The 20,695-nt window shown below is 42.9% G+C and overlaps 3 protein-coding genes across 8 annotated transcripts in view; all 3 read right to left on the bottom strand.

The window, feature by feature from the left end:
• LOC119456000 (glyoxylate/hydroxypyruvate reductase A) overlaps positions 1-11,232 on the bottom strand; it is a 70,647-nt gene extending 59,415 nt beyond the window's left edge. The window contains exons 1-3 of one of the 2 annotated variants that reach the window (XM_049669498.1): positions 10,930-11,232; positions 9,578-9,708; positions 6,443-6,525 (exon numbers count right to left, since the gene is read on the bottom strand). In XM_049669498.1, coding sequence (XP_049525455.1) covers positions 6,443-6,525; positions 9,578-9,708; positions 10,930-10,986 — 271 coding nt within the window. In that variant the 5' untranslated portion in view covers positions 10,987-11,232. The remainder of the gene's footprint in view (positions 1-6,442; positions 6,526-9,577; positions 9,709-10,929) is intronic. The other variant, XM_037717582.2, reaches the window with a different exon arrangement.
• LOC119456001 (glyoxylate/hydroxypyruvate reductase A-like) overlaps positions 1-20,695 on the bottom strand; it is a 92,874-nt gene that overhangs the window by 59,401 nt on the left and 12,778 nt on the right. The window lies entirely within an intron of this gene.
• On the bottom strand, positions 13,719-19,368 carry LOC125946402 (uncharacterized). 3 transcript variants are annotated; one of them, XM_049669496.1, is made up of 5 exons: positions 18,568-19,368; positions 17,814-18,053; positions 15,878-16,049; positions 15,672-15,820; positions 13,719-15,210 (listed from the first exon to the last, which is right to left on the bottom strand). In XM_049669496.1, exons 1-5 carry the CDS (start codon positions 18,641-18,643, stop codon positions 15,035-15,037), a joined length of 813 nt encoding a protein of 270 aa, XP_049525453.1. In that variant the 5' UTR covers positions 18,644-19,368; the 3' UTR covers positions 13,719-15,034. The 3 variants fall into 3 exon arrangements, with proteins under 3 accessions (XP_049525453.1, XP_049525452.1, XP_049525451.1); XM_049669495.1 differs by having other exon boundaries at positions 17,814-18,056; positions 18,568-19,367; XM_049669494.1 differs by having other exon boundaries at positions 13,723-15,210; positions 17,814-18,210; positions 18,568-19,216.

The raw sequence follows: 20,695 nt of genomic DNA, 5'->3' as shown, positions 1-20,695 counted from the left end.
TTTTTCCATAACCAAGGAATAGTTCCTTGGTGGAACACTGAGGAATCAGGAAGTTAGACTGACCGCACAAAGTTACCAAGAAAATATTTGCCCATGACCAACAATGATGCTTAAAGGACCACAGACACCTAATTTGAAACTCGAGTTATTTGTGTTGTTTAATTCCCCTGCATACATCGATACCTCTGACTGAGTATTAATGGCCCACATTGCCTTGAACATATTTTCATATAGTTTTAATGTCAGTACAAGCAGCTGATCAACTGCAGCACCTTGCGAAATCGTCAACAATAAGCATTAAGTGGCTCCTCAGACGCTCTGCGACATTTTGCAGGATCCACGAGTATTGACAAAATCATAGGCCGGATATTTGCGCGGAGCAGAGCAGGATAGACACTGAATTCTGTTGTACTGGTCGTCCACTCGCGTCTGAAGATGATATATTCGGTATGATCTGACCTCTGATGCTGCGTTCAATTTGTAGCGATTACTGCACCCAGCCAATTTCCAACAAGTTCTGACAGGATGCAGTGTTGAATCGGAAGCTGAACAAGCAACCACTCATGCAGATTGCATGTCTGCAACAGAGAGAGCAGCAGGCAGGTCCTTGACAGATCACCACGACTGAGGTGTTCGTGTCTATCGCTGCTTCTGGCAGCATAAAAAGTGGATACAATTTTTTACTGACCCGAAATAGTAACTATAGTATCGACCACTTATAACGTAACCACTTATAGTGCAGGACCGGATATAGTGCGGTCTTTTCAGACTCCCATTAATTTTCCCATAGCACTCCATGTACACACGTATTGCTTATAGTGCAGTTGCGGGAAACGAAATACCGGTTACAGTGCGGCTACCTGGGAGTACGGAAGTCAGCAGAGACGGCGAACGCTCCTCTCAAACGGGCGCCCCAAGGAGTGCTCGAGGAAGAAAGAGAGACGAAGTGGAGGAGAAGGGCACGTGGTGTGAACAAGCAGCCGTGCCGTGAACGAGTGAGGCTGAAACCAGAATCTTGAGTGCGAGCGAGCGAGTGCCACGAAACTGCCGATGCTGGCCAAAGCTCGCTTCAGGATAACGGCAGTAAACGAAACTTCAGGGAGCTGGCGGCGCCGGCACGGCGGCATGGCGAAGGACGGCAGGGAAGCGGATTTCGCCTCGGCAACTCCGCCCCTTCGGTGGCTCCCCTCGCCCTCCCTCGTAGCTCCCTCACTTTTGACTGTCACCGTGCGCGCCCACCTGTCGTGCAGGCGCCGCCGCTACAGATGGCCCGGCGCCAGCTCCCCGAAGTTTCGTTTTCTTCCGTTATCGGGAAGCGGGCGTTTGCCGGCGTGGGCAGCTTCGTTGGCCGGCCTGGGACAGCGGCGCTGCTTCCCTCTGCGCCGTAGCCGCAGCATGCAAGGTCAACAAGTGACTAGAAAGTAGAGGAAGCATAAAGGAGAAAGAAGGGTTCACTGCCATTTTCCACGCGTGACTGAGACGTCGGCACCTACACGCATCTTCCGGCGCAACGCAGAATCGGCGACCTTGCCATTTGAGAGAGGGTGAAATTTCCGCCGCATTTTTTTTTCTCTTTTTTTGTTTTGTTTTGTTTGCGCGCGACATTGAGGGGTCTCTCCTAAGCTTTTACTCTATGGCGGTGCCGGAGCAATGCCGGTCGGAGGCGCCGTCGCGTGAATCATTTCGCATTAACGACATTCGACTGTAAATTGAATGCAAACATTCTAGCCGCATTCCTCGATTGTCACGTACGCGTGGCGGCTCGGTGCCCATGTTTTGCATACGTGCGGGCCTTGAAAATTGTTGCTTTGGTTATAGTGCGGCACCGCTTATAGTGCGGATATTCGCGACTCCGGCGACTTACGCTATAAGCGGTCTACACTGTAATAGAATACATTTATTGAAAGTACACCTGTTCTACAAAGCAGTGCCCAGTACTAAAGCACCATCATGATCAGAAGCTACAATGCGAGGGTACTTCATCTCGTAGCAAAGAGCGAACACCCACCGTCTCCGTGAAATCTACTGGCTTGACCAGCGGCTGTCATCGGAGCTGTCCGTATATTGCTCCGATGACATTGCTGCCTGTAGCGCTATCAATTTGTCACCAGCTGCACCTTCTCACCAGCTGCACCTCAAGGGTCAAACTGAAAATTGTTCTCAACATCCACTATGGCAGTAATTCCAAATAGCATAATTTTGTCGGCCTCATTTAACAATGACAACCGTGATTCTGATGATGTCGACACATAGAAATATTCTTGAAACTATAGCAGACGAATTCTTCAACTGGCGATTTCAACAAGCACGCTCCCCAACGTCATTGGTTTGTAAGCCCACGTGATCACGTGCCCTGTCACTTTCATTCGCAGTGCGGTGCTTCGCTAGCTACGGTTTTTGGCGCTTGTTTTGAAGAGGTGCCAGAGATTATCATAATTAATTACCAATGCTATCATGAATTATTTTTCATTCGGGAGCACTTACGGTTTCATTCCTTTATTATTAGACACAGATCAACTTATCAAAGCATATAAGTCAAAAACAAAAATTTTGCCATCTTCTGTGGGTGTGGATCGACTTGCAAACAGAAGCAGGTCTGACTGATCCCATTCACTTGTGCTGATTCCACCTTCCGAAATCAAATGGGAAGATTCTCGTGAGATAGGCCAGCAAAGAGCACCGACAAACACGTGGATGGTTCGCGCATGCCAACGTGTTGCACCAAAGAGAAGGAAGCAAATGCCTCTTGTGCCTGAGTTATCCATTTACTCATTATAACTATCTTAAGGCACCAAAAAACACACAGCACACGAGATAGTTATAATGAATAGATATACTAACTTGCCCAACATGAAGTTCTCTTATCCATTTACGTTAGGATGGAAATCAAGATGGCACTTAGTGTTGTGTTGGTCTATCTGTATGTCGTCGTTTTCATGGTTTTTGCCTAAAGATGAGTTATGCTCACCGTCGGGTGGCACTAGCTGCAGAACACATGCGCCATCTCTCCATGACAGCTGCATAACAACAAAAACTCCCCCACACACCATGTGGGTGTCATGCATGAAAGCCGAACTTCAGGAGATGCTATAGTCGTACAGGGAAGACAAAACATTGGCATTATCACAGGTTACAAATGCAGGCGAACCTGAAAATTCAGCATTACATTCCAGACATTTTTTACTTGCACTTGTTTGAATTTACGCTGATAGTGCATATGCATAAAGAGCTGAAAACGATTTTTGAACAGAGAAGAGCTACTAGCCGAAATGCAACCAACCATTTTAAAATAATGCAAAGAACCAAACGTGAGCTAAGAAAATGTCTGGAGCTTTAGGTGCCAAAACCATGATTTCATTATGAGGCACGCCATAGTGAGGGATTCTGGATTAATTTTGAATTCTTTAACATGTACCAAATGCACGGAAACTTGACCTAGAGAATGAGCATAATATAGTCAATTAGCAGGGCTTATGGCACAACTTTTGCTCTCACATCAGCACTTGCTCAAAAACAAACTGATGTCAGTCTGCAGTTAAATTGCATTGGTTGATGCAACAGTATGTCTCACAGCCCAAAAAACCATTTCAAACTATTGTACATGGTCCTTGCGAGCATCGAACAAGCAGAAAGTGTCCTCTTGAGGCAGTCTTAACTTCTTACACAGTCATGCATTGAAAAAAAGTGGGATCTGACATACACAATTGCAGGTAAATTGTGCACTAATGAAAGGGGATTTGGCATCAATATGTCCCTAGGTCAAATCCGGAAAAATATTTATCCAAAGCTGCAATTAAGATGGACACCAACTTTCTCTTACATAAAACTTTCTACACTTTGAAAATGTCAGCAAAACTCATTTGCTGATAGTTGAATAGTGTGACAGAGCTTAATGTACACTGTTCCTGGCCGTTATAGCTGATGGGCACTAACAATGCAGTAACTGACAAATTTGTGGCTTTAACTTTTTTAATGCAATTAGAAGTCTTGCAGTACTTCATGCACTTTACGAGGGCTGACTGTCTGTCTGTCCACCTACCTACTTATATATGTCTCTAAACATCTTCCCACCAACTTAGGTTACTGGGTAGTCCACGGTCAAATGGTAAGTGCATCGAGCTACCATGCTAAGAGAACTGGGTTTTAAACCAATCGTCAGGCCAACTTGGGTTATGGTTATGTGACAATGAGTATGCGCTGCTCATCAGTTAAACCGTTTCAGTGCCAGCTTGTATTACTGGGTATGCGATATTGCTTATGTGCAGCTCTTGAATGAACCTCTTTTATCCAAACTTGGGTCACTGGGTATATGAAACTTGGTATGCGCCCCACTTCGATGAACCTCCTTAATGTCCAATTTGGGTCACTGGATAGGTGCCACAAGGTATATAAACCTGTTTCGCACTAACTTGGGTCACTGGTGCCAAACTTCAATGAACCTCCGACTCCAACTTGGGTCCCTTTGTAAGTGCCACTGAATATGTGCCACTTTTCAATGAAAAAAAAAAATGTCATTTCAATTTCTCCAGTGCTGAGCAGAGTCTAATCCCCGTCATATTGTCGCAAACCCTGTTCTTGTCTTTCTGTATTGCGCATGTGCGGTTGCTCACAGATTGTTTTTCTGTTCACTGCGTATGGATAGTCATCTACAGTGATCTTCTCTAATCTGTTCTTGGCCCGCAGGCTGCTCACATTTTGTCTTCTTTTCTGTGCTCACATAGAACATTCTTTTTAATGCACGAACATTCTAGACGCTGGTCGCAAGTTCTAGTTCGCCTTATTGGCGTGCATAAAATGCAGGCCTGCGTATCACCAAGCCATTCTGATGCAAAGACTTCGACAGTGCTTGCGACGTGGGCTACCCCTGAGCTTGTTCTTCAGTACAAGGCACAAGTTAGCCCAATAAATAGCTGCTGCTAGAATCCCTGCATCGTCAATTCTACTTGTGACAATATACTGTATTTACTTGCATAATAAACTCGCCCCTTAGTTTCCCACTCTTTTTTCTATTCTTCACACAATGAAAGCACCCTGAACTTGCTGCAGTGATGTAGGAGAGACACGGTACGATTTGGCGTCTGATATGGCGTTCAGCGGGTACGATTGTATCGGATGCTGTATTGGACGCCGAATCGTACGGTGTCTCCTACATTTACTGCGATGGCAATTATAAGGACACTCCAGGCACATTTTTGCCATTGGCACCAATGATCGCACCTCATTCTCCCCCGTTCCAGGGAGGAAAGTGGGAAGGAAATGCACCATATTCCGTTGCACACGTGGTGCCGGGGGGTAGGGGAAGGAGGGGTGCAACGCAGCAACTGCGCTCAGCCCCTGACCTGCGTCGGGGGTTGAGTCTAGGTGCGACGGCAGCTTATACCTTTGTACGTGCTCCGTTCTCGCCGCTCAGTTTGCGTTGAAGCGATACACAGCACAAAGGTCACTTCGCTCGCTGTTGCTGCTGCACTTCCTCACGCCAACGTTTTGACAGCGAGTGTCCACGGTCATCGAGTGTGATGTGTTCATGTCTGCCTGTGCACACTGACACCACGCTTGTTAATTACATAGTTGGCAAATGTTTGCAAGTTTATACGGCCGATGAAACTATTATCCTTACTTCGTATAGCTGTCTACACATTTGCATCGCAATCGATGGTTCGCCTTTCGGGTGAAACTGCTACGTCTTTAGAGGCGGCCGCAGAAAAAACATCGCTCAAAATTTTACCCCGCATAATGAACGCACCCCCCAACTTTGCGCATATTTATTGCGAAAAAAAGTGCGTTAATTATGCGAGTAAATACGGCATATCTTCAGACAATCTTGTCCGAATATATCTTCACACATGTGGCATGTGGGGATTTTGCTGCGGAGTCTCTAGATGTCACAGCACGTCCGGAGGGAAGCGCGAGAGGGGAGCTTGGCTGCATAAATGCCTCATACATGACATGTTCTGGCGGTTGACATACGATGCGTCAATACATTACTTCAATGCTAATCGCATTAATGTTGGAATTTATTGTGAGATGGGTTCTGCCAGAATTTTTTTTTCTTGAAGACAAGAATGCTTCAATAGTTACTTAGGAGTAAACAACATAACAATAAAAAAAGTGGACTTACAGACTCTAAACGTCATTTGTTGATTGAAAGCCAAACACCATACAATCAAGTTGACTTTTTTCACAGCTGCAACACTCTTTGCAGCATGAACTGAGAAGCAGTATGTAGAGAACAGAAGTAGACGACTATGACTGGTTTAAGTTCCTAATCACGGTTATCTAGCTGTAGCCGTAGCCAAGGTGCTCTACACACTGCATCGTTTCACTCAAGATGTCCAAACAGCTTGAGGTGCTTAAAGCGATCGGCTGTTCCTGCAACATCCAGCAGGCCATGGTTTTTCTAGTAAGGTACAGTAAAGGTAAATGTAGCATCGCAAAAACTTACTCTCTTCACCAACGACACCAGCTCCAAGAATTGCGACACGCAAGTCTGATAAGGTCCTAAAATTGAGCGATAGGAGATCATCCCTAGAAAGAAAGAATTAAACAAGTTTTTTGTTACAAAAGAAAGTTTAGCATAAGTATTCAAAGTAAATTTAGTAAATAAGTGCTTGTTATGATCATGGGTTAAGAATTCCGGAGAAATTCCAAAGGGCATTATAAAGGAATCATTAAGTTTCATTAGAACAGCTAGCAATGTGACAATACCTACACTACTGCAAGCTCTACATACTGTGTTTGAGAGATAGCATTACTATTCATCTGTATGGAGTATGAGCACTTTTTTTATGAAATGTACTAGCAGAGCAAGACACTGGATCCATGCAAATAAGAAAGCTCTCTGCATGGGTGTTATCATTAAAGAAACACACAGAGAAACACTAAATCAGTTTAGACTATAAAGTATTATTTCATAAACCTACCTTAGTTAATGGGTGCATTACAAATAGAGATCATCAAGGCTAAATTTCGATTATTTAATTTGGCACCAAAACCTCAGCACCAATACTTTATAGCACGACATTACAGATTTCAAAGCATTTTTTAAAACGAAGCTTTCTATGCAAATCCTCCCAGGCTTTCCTGATTGTGGCTGCTGGGTGCCGCTGGGTACTGCTGTGTGCTGCTGCTGTCTTGTCGAATAGCTCACACTGAAAAAAAAAAAAATTAATGCGTGCTCGTTGGTGGGATCGAACCTCGGTCCCCGAGCACAGCAGCCCAATGCTCTAACCATTACATCTATTGTGCCTAGTTATACATCTTTCGTGCCAATGCCAACTAGCTCTTTGAGATGATTGCCATGTGTGTCACATTGCGTATCACGGGTGTGCGAGAGCACACGCGCATGCACCAGTTTCCTTTGCATCAAAGATGCCGAAATGCAATCGGCAAATTCATAGCACTTGATGAACCACTTCAAGAAAGCTTCGCTTCACATAGATTCCAAGATCTTTGTTGGTTCCGCATAATTTTTTATAATCCGGCCATTGTGGTGCAGTAGAGTTCTGGAAACTAGCTAAGTTCAGCCTTGGACTTCCTTATAATGCAATGCAGTCCATCTTCGATAAAAACTTGGTCAGCATCCTGTACAGTCTTACATCTAAATAAATAAGGATGGTTATCATCAGGGGCTGCAGCTGACTGCTTGCTTCATGAGCTCATACGAGTCTTGTCACTGCTTCGTTTATGCAATTTTCTCTTTTGTGTATGGCAATTCAAACCAACTGCAGACCCAGTTACCCAAGTTTGAACAGACACAATAAAAATCCATGATGTCAGGGTAAGCTCGTGCAAAAACTCCACTTCTGTCTCGTTCTTGCATCTTTTCTGCCTTACCAAAATGGCAAGAGTGGCTTTCTTTGTATTGCTTACCTTTAAATGTTTAATGCTTCGAATTGCCATACACAAAAGAGAAAATTACATAAATGAAGCAGTGACAAGACTCATGTGAGCTCATGAAGCAAGCAGTCAGCTGCAGGCCCTGATGATAACCATCCTCATTTATTTAGACTTAAGACTGTACAGGATGCTGACCAAGTTGCTGAGTGCATGTGCAACATCAATGAGTGTTCGAATGTTTAAATTTTTTTGAAGAAATGCTTGACATTTAGAAACTTCGATTACCTGCGTGAAGCGATGAGGAAAGGCAAACTCTGGGATCACAATGTGCGAGAGACTACGATAGCCATTACAGAAATCCACCGACTAATCACATGAATACTGTCAGTATTGGTATAATGTTAATTACTTTTTTAACGCGATCGCTACAGGCTCCGCTTGCAGCAACAAACAGTACCAAACTTTACTAAAGCAAATTTTCTGTTAACTGTGAAAGCAATAACAAACATACTACAGTAAACTTCTGTTAATTCAATTGTGGTTAATTTTATTTTTCACTTAATTCAATCCCGACCATAGATCCTGGCCCGTGCCCATGCATTTCTACGTGCCCAAATGTTCGTTCTTTCAATCTGAAAATTGGCCTCCACAGGATAACTTGTACTTGGCTGGTGATCACATGTGCCCGACCCCAGTGGTGACCACAGTAGTAATTCCAATGGCATCAGCGTCCATCTTGGAGGCACTTAGGGAACGGTGAATGTGTTGAACACACGTCATTTGCCGTTGAAGATGCCTATTTACTGCCAGCCCTAGAAAGATTCTCAATCAATAACGGTACCTCAAAATGTCTGATTACGGTATTTACCAGATTCTAACATACACCTTTCTTTTACCAAGAAAATTGAGCCGGAAAATGCCTGCATGGTGCAATTGCGTGGAAAACCAAAACAGCGTTCATGTTCGTATGTTTTACGGTATAACATGGCTGAATTGCAGCAAAGCTGCCTACAAAATGACCATGTAGCAAAACTGATTTCCGAAGACCGGCCGCCATTGTGCAACACAATTAGACTCTTGCCCATTTTTCTTGCTAAAAAATTGTGTGTGAATTAAATTTATATTTTGTTTAGGAGCTTTACTGTCATTTCTACGTTAGTTTTCTACTGGACACTTATAAAGCAGGCACGTTGGATTTGGGGGCATGTCAGAATTGAGCAAATACTGCTAACTGCTAAGTGAATCAGTAATAAGTTTTAGCATTTTTTCTGCATCTTGTTTAATTTGACCCCCCAGATAATTAGACAAATTTCATTGGTCTTGTCAGGGTCAAATATTAGAAGTTGACTGTATTCCAACTAATCACCATGTTGGTATTGTAAAGGGGCGTATTTAACAGTTCAGCTGGTAGCGTCAACCGTAACCGAGAAGTCAGGTGACGCAGAGCAGGAACAGCTGGTTGCCCAAGCAGCTCACACTTGTGCCAAGCAATGGAAATCCGGCTGGCCCACTGGTTGCACTGTAGGCATCGAACAGACGATCTAGCTGGCCTTGTCCATGTGCTCTTCTTCTTCATTACAGTATTTACACATTAAAATACACTGAGACATATATAAAGCAAAACTAATGCCCACAGGGGCTTTTCACTTAGACATGTCAGGCTCAAAAAAGGCACTTCTGTGCACTTCTGTGCAGCTGTATTGTGCAAGGTACCCACATCGTAGAACTTGGTGAAACATACCAGTTCTTGGTCTTCTGCAACTCAAAGTACCTATACAGGCCTCGTTCAAAGTTGATGATGCCAGCCACAACATATTCTGCCATGATGATGGCGGAGCAGCTCGCCCGTACAATCGTATATTGTGGAACAGGCTGGAAGAGTAAACTCGTGCATCAGGTAATCAAAAATGAAATGGAACAAAATGCCATTTATCATACATCTGTGATGACAACAAATAATCAGCAAGGAGCTGGGTTAGCTCATACCTTTCTAACATAAAGCAACACAGTGACATCTTGTTAGACGAGGAATGAAAGTTAACCGGTGCACTTCTTCTTTCTGGGGTTTTACGTGCCAAAACCAGTTCTGATTATGAGGCACGCCGCAGTGGAGGGCTCCGGATTAATTTTGACCACCTGGGGTTCTTTAATGTGCACTACAATGCAAGCACACGGGTGTTGCACTATTAAAATGACAGTAATGAAACAAGGGAACAGAGCATCAAAAATGCATGTCACCAGATACATGTAGAGTGCTGTGTTCGTGAAGGAGATAAGTGTGATACTACAGCACTGCACATTGTTGTGACAGGATGCGAACATGGTGAGATTGCTCAAATATTACATTACTTTGCGTATATCAAAACAACAGATTCGTTAGTAGCATAAAAGCGAGAAATTGTTATTGAATCACCAGAAGTTAAACAAAAGTTTTCTTCCTCGCACGTTCGCTCAGGAACCGATGCCCTTTCACTACAACTGTGGCTCTCCTGCAGCAGGATTATTCTAAATAGTCTGTGCTTACATCGGTCTTTGTCCCCTCCGAGAGTTGTGTTTTTATACCTTACATATGACAACTTATAATAGTGCATTGTCTACTCCAATATGTATAGAATAGCAAAGACTATTCGATTCGCAGTTGAATATCTGTACACCCGTCATTTTAAGATATGTCGATGACTATCTTGTGGTGATGAATTATGCAGAGCATGAAAACGAATCCAAAGTGGCAAACTCACTAGCTAGTACTCTTGAAAAAAAAATTCCGACAGGGCTCTAGTTTATCCACAATTGGCGCAAAATGATGACTGATATTTTCAAACATGTGCTTAGTATTCACAACTTTTGGTGGCCAAATCACTACCCTATGTGCTTAGTATTCACAACCCGAAGTGGCCAAATCACTAGCTAGTGTTCTTGAACCAAAAAAAAAAGCGCTCGAGTTCACCCACAAACTGGTGCAAGATTACGACTGATATTTTCAAACATGTACTTAGTCTTCAAAATTGTTGGCGTGTTATGAAGATTTTAGCCACAATCTGTAAAGGGCATCACAAACTATAATTTAGTCTACTTGATGCTGCCGGAACTTACCGCAGATCTGTCGATATAAGCAAGAATATTCTCAACGCCTGTGAAAGAAATAGGCATGCCATCAATGATAACATGCAACTAAACTGGATGATGGTTAATGTTTCTGTGCTTTTAAGAGAAAAGAAGTTTCTGTTCAAATTGAAGGAGGAGGACGTCACATGCAGCATTCACACACAACTACTCTGTTTTGGCAATGGAAAACAAATTAAGCTTAGCACCGACTTCACACTTTCACACAAAACAAAAAAAGAAAGCAATCAGACAGAGCTGGTTAAGAGGCTAGAGTGGATCATTCATGTGTTTGTATTTCATTGACTCCAATAAATAAATTACACACTTAAGTGCCTCTGCTCAGAAAAAAAAAAGGTGTGGCAGTACAAGTGTAATGACAACTGCAGGCAACAATGTCCTCATTCTTGTTTTTTCTTTTTTTCTATGTATCACAGCTAGGAGGACGACATGATGCTCAAAATCTTTGGCTTAGTTCCATCATACAATTACTCTGCATATCCACCTCATTCATAGCACATCACATTTACGCAAGCATTGTAAACAACGATCACATGGTATTTTCATTTGCTGACCTGAATAGACGACGTACAAAGTGGCTGGAGTTGGTTGGGATGTTGAAATGAAATTTTGGGGTGTTCTGTGGAACACTATGCTCTAAAGTTCATCTTCAGAGCTCTAAGCGTAACTATTTAAATAGGTTCTTGACGATTATAAAAAATAAAGGAAATACTGGCAGTGGCATGACAATGTTGACGCTCCTCCATTTAGGCACTATGCACACACATTTCCTTGCATGGTAAACAATCCTTGTTCTAAAAATTACGTAAGATCTTTGTAAATGAGCACCATTAGCTTCAGCATTTTTAGAAACGTAACAACTTTATGTATAACAAAAAGAAAGTAATCTAGTGGGAAAGCATTCAAAGGCTAAGGACAATTTCACTTAGACATTTATTTTGCACATGCACTAGGAATATTTACCAAAACAATCAATCAACCCATAACTATAGCTTAAAGTGGCCCTGAACCACCTTTCTCTGAAGCCTCAAAAGCGCCTTGGGAAGTCCCAGAAACATATCATTGAAATAATTTTTTAAAAGACCTAGCAGGAGCGTAGATATCACGAGAGGAATATTTATCTCTCTCATTCCTCCTCAACGTCCTCCGTTCCGATGGAGCTTTTGTTAATGCCCCGCCCATGGCATTACGTCACCAGGCTTCAATGTTGTGTTTCTTTTTTCACTGCTACTTTTCGCGTAAATTAACTGGTGCTGGGTACAGTTGGCAACATGGTATTTCCGGTTGCCTGCCTCTCCGTGCGCTCGGCTGTGCAACTGTGCACTGTGTCAGTGGCGCACCGACGGGGGGGGGGGGGGGATTGTAACCCCCCCCCCTGAGGCCGACCTAACCCCCCCCCCTTTTGTTTAACCCCCTTTCTTTGCTTGCGCATTTCAGTACTGCAACTAAGATGTAAGACGCGCAATCATCTGCACACTCGCAAAACGCGCATTTTTTGACAATTGCCGATGAAGAAATTGAAATTAGTGCTGTTTAGATGGTATTGGCAAACTGTCAACCCCCCCCTGGCAGAGATCCTGGGTGCGCTACTGCACTGTGTGTTGGTGCGATTTCTGCTGTTCATTGTTCTGGTCCTCTAAACTGCTGTTTGTAACGTCGTCTGTGCGCGGTCTGTTTTCGATAATGTGGGTCGGCTCAGTGATAGCGCCAGCCATACCAGCATGGACGGGATGGCAACAGTGTAGTTACATTGCTAAAATGCCAACATTGCTTGCTTTCAAGAAATATCCTGTTGCATGGCTATGAATGCAGGTGTACCTGTGGGCTGTGTGCGGCGAGTGAAAATGCTGTGGAGAATGTATGCTGCCAAGACATTTCAAAGATCATTGAAAAAGGCAACGACGACTGCATAATTCGACATGCACTTTTCAAGCCTTTGCTTGAACCCAGCACTATTAGAAGCGATGCACTGGGAAATGACGGAAGATGGCATCAACGTCACGGGGGCAATCCATAAGTAAGACCTGCAAAGCATGCTGTTGATGTGGCTTTCTCATGCCTACTTTTTGCTTACAGAAAATATCGTTTCATGGCCTATCGGTAGTTCACCCGGTGGATATGGAAAAGGCTTGGGTGACACAACCGAGTGGTGCTGCAAGAATAAGGGAAGAGTTCCCATCTGCATCTTATGTCGGCTTCCAGTACCCCGCACTATGAATTGGGCTTGAACAAATATGGACATATGTGGCACATTTGTAGAGGTGTGCGGATATTCTAAACTTTTGAATAATGAATCAACCATTGACCAATTTGACTCAGTTTTCGAAACGAATAGTCACTATTTGATTAGGTCATCAAATTGAATAGCCACCACTTGAAAATCCAAATATTTTGCTAATACTTCATGTTGTAGACTGCCCACAATCAAGCATGAAATTGAAGCAAAAATGTGACTTTTGCCCCATCCACAGAGAACGCAATGTACTAGAGCACACTGCATTGCTCAGACCACCATACCTTTGCAGCTAAACATGATCACTTGCAATAAAATGTTGTCAAGACACTGCATTCCATAGTTGCTATTGTTGGTAGCTTATAGAAATCCAGAACCTTTGTCCTCTCATCCGATTAAATCAGGATACCTTTCATTGCAACATACTTTATACAATAGAGTCGCCATCTTCTGCGCCCATTTAAGCTAGATAGGTTTTTTTTTTTTCACTGTACCATTGCAGCAGACAGTGCACATCTGGTTTGGCTGCGAAGGTATACACACATAATAAATTGACCCACAATGTTACCTTTATCACCTTTGTACGATAATGCATGATCACATATGCTCAGAAGGGCCCGATTTCCGGAAAATTTCTACTTGTCCCTAACGGTTCTTTTGTGCTTTTAAGAAAGCATGGTTTATGATGTGCAGTATGCGGATATAACATTTCCATCTTCGTGAATACCAGGATGTGAAAATTGTTGCCGAGAAGGTTGTACATTGTTTGCAAACTATTTGAAAGATATTCTAAATTTGATTTACTTCTAGCACTCTTTGATTCATATTCCATTCGTCTCCAAAAACTGCTATTCGCTCACCCCTACTAATTTGTATAAACCAAGAGGAAGCATGTGGTTTAGCAATTGCTGTGTTTGCATCGTCTGCTGGAATCATTTTTAATTGTTGCCATTGCAGAAGCTTGTACATTTTGAATTTGATCAATAGCCATTACAATTGGCCTACTGCTTACTTATGTGAAGAATTGGACTGCAAAGGGATGACTCAAAGTGCAGTTTGATTGATTTATTTATTTCAATACAGTCAGGGCCCAGGGGGTGTGGGTGCAATAAATTAGCATAAAAATCACACACAAGCAATGAATAGGAATACTTATGGAACAATATATTAGGTGAAATATCTAAAGATGTATTCACTAACAGCAGTCTTAACAATGATACATCTTCAGTGCAGGTGATGGAATTTTATTTTCCATACATATTTCTCACAGTGTTTTGCTAATCTGTCTTCCCCAGTATTAGCTATTATTTTAATTTATTTAATATTTGATCAATCTTGTTTCCCTCCCCCTCAACTTTTTGTATTTTTTACTCTTAACCGAACATGTTCTGTTAAAACTCAGTTCCTTCTAAATTTTCTCTTTCTTCATTTTTTTTCTTAATTTTTTTCTTCTGTTTTTGTTCCCATGCGTTCGAACAGCACAACTTCTTATTCCCTCCTTTGCGGAACGATGGGCCTGCGGTCGTTGCCAGCAACTGCTTGCATGTTTGCATCCGCTTACATTTTTTGTCAGCCTTGCTTCTAATCCAGTATCAGTTTCGCTACCTGTTCTCTCAGTCTGACAACTAAACACCTGTCCTCAGCCCCTCTTTTCTTTTTCTCCTTCCTCCTCTTTTTTTGAACATTCTCAATTCCACTTACTCGCGCACCAGCTTATTCTTCTCCTCCTCCTACCCTCATCAAGGGAGGGGGAGAGCAAGCTATGCATACATACAGATGCAAGGTAGGCAGTTGCTGTTCTGATAAAAGCAAAAAAAAAAAAGGCAGCGATCTTCTTAAAAATTACTCAGCTGTAGCAGAAAATCTCAAATGTCGTGTAGCAATCAGTTCCTCCTTGGCTGGCTTTTCATAACCATCTGTCATGTTGTGTGGCCCAGATGAGCTGCTGGCAAGGCTGCTCTGGTATGAGCTGGCCTCACACCTCATCATTACTGCTTGAACGAGCTTGTGAACGTAGCCTATAAACACATAAATACATAAATAAATAAATCATGTCAGAGCATGGCTCTTTGTGAGGTGGCTCATACCACAAGGAACATATTACTGAAGCAGATGTTATAGGTAATATAAGGTAATATCAGGCACGGCCACTCGATAAAAAAAAAAAAGGTGCGGCCTGCCGTGTCAGGTGGGCTGCAATGGGAGCGAATGTCACAACTGTAGTTGAATTCTTGGCCGCTTGGCTGGACCGAACGGCGCTAGCTGACAGGGCGTTCCAAGCACGTTCCTGACGCATTTTTTATGCCAATCCTAGACAACAGTCCCCGGCTGGTGGCGCTGCGGAGGATGATACCGTTTTCGATGCACGCGGCAGGCCACACCTTTTTTTTTTTTTTTATCAGGCGGCCATGCTTCAGGTGTGGTAAACATTAGCAACAAGCCTAGTCAATTTCTAAATGAACGAACTTTGTTTCAGTACCATAGGTTGGCAGTGTCTTGCAAGGGGCGATGCTGAAGTGCCCCTTCCTTGCTTTGCTGAGCTTTACTTTCCATCGTAATGTTCCTTTCCTGGTGCAAGCCTGATGTCTTGAAGCATTCTCATTAAAATGAAGAACAGCTAGTTGAGACCTGGAAACAAATTTGGAAGTTGGTATGCTTTTTTCATATCATTTCATTTCAGCTTACCTTGCTTTCATGCCATCTGGTGAGTAAGCCACAGATTTAGGGGCAAAGTAAATCAGCAAGCTGTTGAACGACTCTAATGAGGATGTCTGTGCTCCAGGTGAAAGGTGGCGCAGATCACTTGGCGAGCGAGGGCTTTCCAAAACTAATCTCAGCTTTTGAAAGGCCGGTGAAACTGTTTGCAAAAGATATTTTTAAGAAGGCGTTAAAATGATGAACTTGGCAAGTTTGGACAACCATATGAAATTGAGTGGCTTTCTACTGACATTCACCGACAAAATAGTTTTATTTTTACTTTGCTGAACCAGAGAAGCACAGCATCTTTTTGGCACGTGTAGTAGCTGGTGCCCGGCATACAATGAAAACACCTGCTTCATAGCAGAACTTGTAGTTGGGCTAATTGGTGCATCATCGCTTACAACAGGTGTAGCAAAAATTTAAACTGTGCGAACTAACGACCACAGAGAGAGCATGACACAAGGACAGGTGCAGTCCCTCTATAACACTATAAGCAGATGACCATGCATTCAGACGCACCAGAAAGTGCTAAAAGGTTAAAGATTAAAATAGAATAGAATTGAACTTTATTCTAAGTGCATACACTTCAGGAAAAATTGGAGCTGGGTTGGTCATGTGATGTGTAGGATGGATAACCGGTGGACCATTAGAGTTACAGAATGGATACCAAGAGAAGGGAAGCGCAGTCGAGGACGGCAGAAAGCTAGGTGAGGTGATGAAGTTAGGAAATTTGCAGCTGCAAGTTGGAATCAGCTAGCGCAAGACAGGGGTAATTGGAGATCACAGGGAGAGGCCTTCGTCCTGCACTGGACATAAATATAAGCTGATGATGATGATGACACTTCCGGAAGAAGGCCAAAAGGCACAATGCCTGACCAGGGCCTTCCTCCTCATGGTAGGCATGTTGCACGCGGAGGGTTACAAACAAAAATAAATACACGAGCAGCGTAGCATATACGTTAACACTTGTTGGCTAAACAGCAAAACAAAAAAATCAATTCATGGTCATAAAAAAAGATGCAAGCCACTCCCATGTCAGGTATCGGAGGGAGTATAAAAACACCCAATATAGGAATACCACAGGTAACAGCAACATTTGCAACTGCAACAACAACCCTTTGACGTACCATTTGTCAGTCCAAACTCATCCCAATTGCATCTTTGTGTGTGGTAGTTTGCTTCGCACAAACCTATTGTAAGCAACCTACGTCATATTTTAAATTACTTTTACAGCATTTGTTGAATCCATACTGCATATGAATGCACATATGTAAAATTTTTATTTATGTTCATGCATGGAAATTGTGGTATTGGAGTTGTGTATTTGTGCAAGGAAGATTTAAAGATCACAGACACCTTGTGTGGGTAGCAGCACATGAACAGTTCCCGAGTGCATATCAGATAAAAAGAATTGAGTCCACTTTAGCATACTTGTTTTCTCCCACCAAAAGCTGTGGGTTCAAGTGTTTTAATTGACGCTACCATAATTAACTGTACCTTAATTAACTTCCCCCTAATTAACCCCAAAGGTCGTGGGTTCGACCTCCATGTAAGTTCGAGGATTCAACTCCCACCGAAGGTCGTGGGTTTGAGTGCCTGAATTAACTCTATCTTAATTAACTTTGCCTTTATTTTTTGGCACGATGAGCGGCATCAGAGCCAGCTGTGGAAGAAGACGACGAAGAATGCGTGAGCAGTGGCATGAGCACAAGGGGCAGTATGGGAACCCTGGCATGATGAGCGGCATTGGAGCCAGCTGTGGAAGAAGACGACGACAAACGCGCGAGCAATGGCACGAGTGCATCTCTGCGCGAGGCAAGCTGACATGACTTTCTGTACCGCACGCCGTGTTTTCAAGGCCACCGTCTGATGAGGCATTTAAGGCTTTCGCCTTTATAGGAGAGCAGTTTAAGCGAATTACCTCGTGTCATCCATGCTCTGTCTTCAAAGGGGCCATGCAGACATTCTGTGAAGGACCCTTCATGTCCATGACGCTGGTCACAGATGCGGTTCACCAGGGACTTCCACATGCTCACTATTAGGTCGCCATCACCTAGTCCCATAGCAGCCACCCAGTAAAGATGGTTTATTATGCTGTCTATCCATTGCTGAATATAACCACAGTTGTGGAATTCGGCAGCTGCTTTGAGCTTCTTCTTCACTCCTAGGAAAAACAGCATGCGATCAAAACACTCATTGTTGCTGCATATTAATGAGGTATATTCAGGACATAGCCTATGCAATGTGCCACACATCAAAATAGTGTGTCATGTCAGGCTTTTTCTGCCTGCAGAAGGCCCCGATGGCAAAGCGGGGATCTGCAAAATAAGATAACTTGGGCAAAAGACACGCCTACCAGTGGAGTGCATGGTTTTGTACAAATTATTGAAAACCAAAGGGCATGGACATGTACGACCAACTGTGATGTGTCACTAGTGGTGTTTGTGACATCAAAGTTCATCGTACAGCTTCGAGCTTTTTTGCTTTTCGCTTGTTCCACAAATACCATGCACTGCTCATGCACTCCACTGTTGACACTTCAGTGACTGAGCACTTTGCGTTGTGTAGGGTTGCTTCAATGAGGGCCTAGATTAGTACTAAATAATAAAGCTTAGCAGGTTGTACTTGCAAGCTACTGTATGACCACTGGAAACCATTTGCCTGTGTAATCTTACCTGTGGTTAGGGAGCGCACTGTGATGCCCTGTTTTTCCAAGTAGTCCAGGCTCCTCACCAACCCTTCCTTCTCCATTGAAGTGCTGCTTGGCACTGCTTGCCTGTCTTACTTGTACTTGCTCACAGTACAAGATTTGGTTAGCCTGTGTGCAAAGTAGACTGTATGTGCAGTACTTTGTGCTGTGCCCTGGTGAATCACAGCGGCCATCACCAGCCAAGTCGACCTCGGTGCCTGTCATTTTTCCTGTTAAGCAAGGCTGCTGCTCCTTGAAAAGCTGTGTATGAACATAATTTGGCATTACACCAATGATAAGATGTAACTATTTGCAAGGCTATGCTATCTTTTTATTTTGTGATAACACTTCGTTCAGTGTACCTCGAATGTGTCATAGTCATTCCACTACCAATTGTTCATGCAATGACAAAGCCTGTTCCACAGTTAAAAGCCTGGCTAAAGTGCATCAGGCAAATAGTATAATATGATTTGAAAATTGTTTGATATACTGTATATTCTTGTGACCGAAAGTCTCAGCCCCCCCTTGCTCCAATTTTATTGTTCTTGCATTACTTTAATAGAGCATGTCTTCCATCCTATGCTGGTATACTGTCCAGCTGCACATTTATTTCCATTCTTCATGATGAAAAAAAGAGAATGCCGACCAAGAACTAAGAAAAAAGCATTCAGTGAAAAATGAAAAGACATTTTCATTTCAAACAATTGTCACATTTCGAGGTGACAATGATTGTGAACAAAGTTCCCGTGTGGGAGCCGAAACATTTTTTATTTTTTCATTCAGTGCTTTTTAGTTTTTTGTTGGCGTTGATATTTTTCATAATGCCTCTCCCTGACCAGACGAGATTCCCCCAAACCCTGGGTTTCATTTCTTTACTTCCTTGTTTCTTCTCCTTGCCTTCATCTGGCTGAACATTAAACTGGTTGTTAAAAGTTTAGGTAATGTGTATAAGGGATCCTGCAATGGCTAATATATGATGTGCTGTGGCATTATTGTTCTAACTAACTTGTAATGCAAGTGTATGTATATAAATATTTATGCCCTCATATTTGTGTGTATGTGATGTTCTTGCCTTTCTGTTGGTTACTAGATGCCTGTCCTAAACATGTTTGGATTTCAAGCTATCCATTGATGCCAATGAAGGGGGCAGCTGCCTCCTTCAAAATGCTCAGTGCAGTAGCTTTTGTGTGGCTGCTCCCTTCTTATTATCAAGAAAAAGTAAAGTTGAATTGAATTGAAACTTGCCACATTGACCGCAGGCAGCACTTCCAATAGATGTAGAAGCACCTCTCAGTAATGGCTATCATGTTGATAAACTTGAGGCATCGAAGCACTGGAGCAATAGAAGATCCAGAGAACAAGATAGCTCCTGCTAGCAGCACATTTCCAGGTGGTTTGGCTCCCACCATTGGTTGACTTTGCCAGTTTTGTACGTGATTTTGTTGGCACCTGCTTTCCACAATGACCATGGTACCCAACACAGAGTACTTGTTCACACATGGGGAATCGCACACATGGCAATGTGACAGGAGTTCCTGCAAGCTGCTTTGGAAAACCAGAAACTTGTGCTCACCCTGAGGAAGTCTGTGGGTTCCATATCGGTGTAAATGATGAAGATGCTAAAATTATCAAAGAAATGCATAAGGCATGCTAAAGTGCAACATGCACTGGAATGTATACTTTACTGTTTCTCTTTAGAAGCAAGCCATGTGACTTGAGTTAGCAGATTTTGTGTACATTACCCTTACCAGACCTTTTGAAAATTTTAGTCAGTATACATTGGAATTTTTGAGGAGATACTCGCAGGTGGTACTCAACTGATGCTAAGGCATCTCTGGTGGTAGGGAAATTCTTCCATCAAGAAGGACATGCAGGCATTCACTTTATTTTTAGCTGTCTTTTTGACTTGCATTGATCCTGCAATTTTCAGGCAAAGTTGGCTATGCACTGTTGCCTGTTTGCAATACTCTAACCTAGATGCTGACGTAAAGGAAACTACTGGCTAAAAGAAAGTCTTGTGGCACACTTTTTCAGTTATAATAATGTATTACAGCTTTGTATTCCAACTTCCGGTTTGCATGCCAGTGTGAAATAACATGGTTAAAATCACTGGC

This window comes from Dermacentor silvarum, chromosome 6 (genome assembly GCF_013339745.2).
Source record: "Dermacentor silvarum isolate Dsil-2018 chromosome 6, BIME_Dsil_1.4, whole genome shotgun sequence".
Classification (NCBI taxonomy): Eukaryota; Metazoa; Arthropoda; class Arachnida; order Ixodida; family Ixodidae; genus Dermacentor; species Dermacentor silvarum.
Note: the sequence above shows the minus strand (reverse complement) of the source record. Positions and strands in the feature narration are given on the sequence as shown.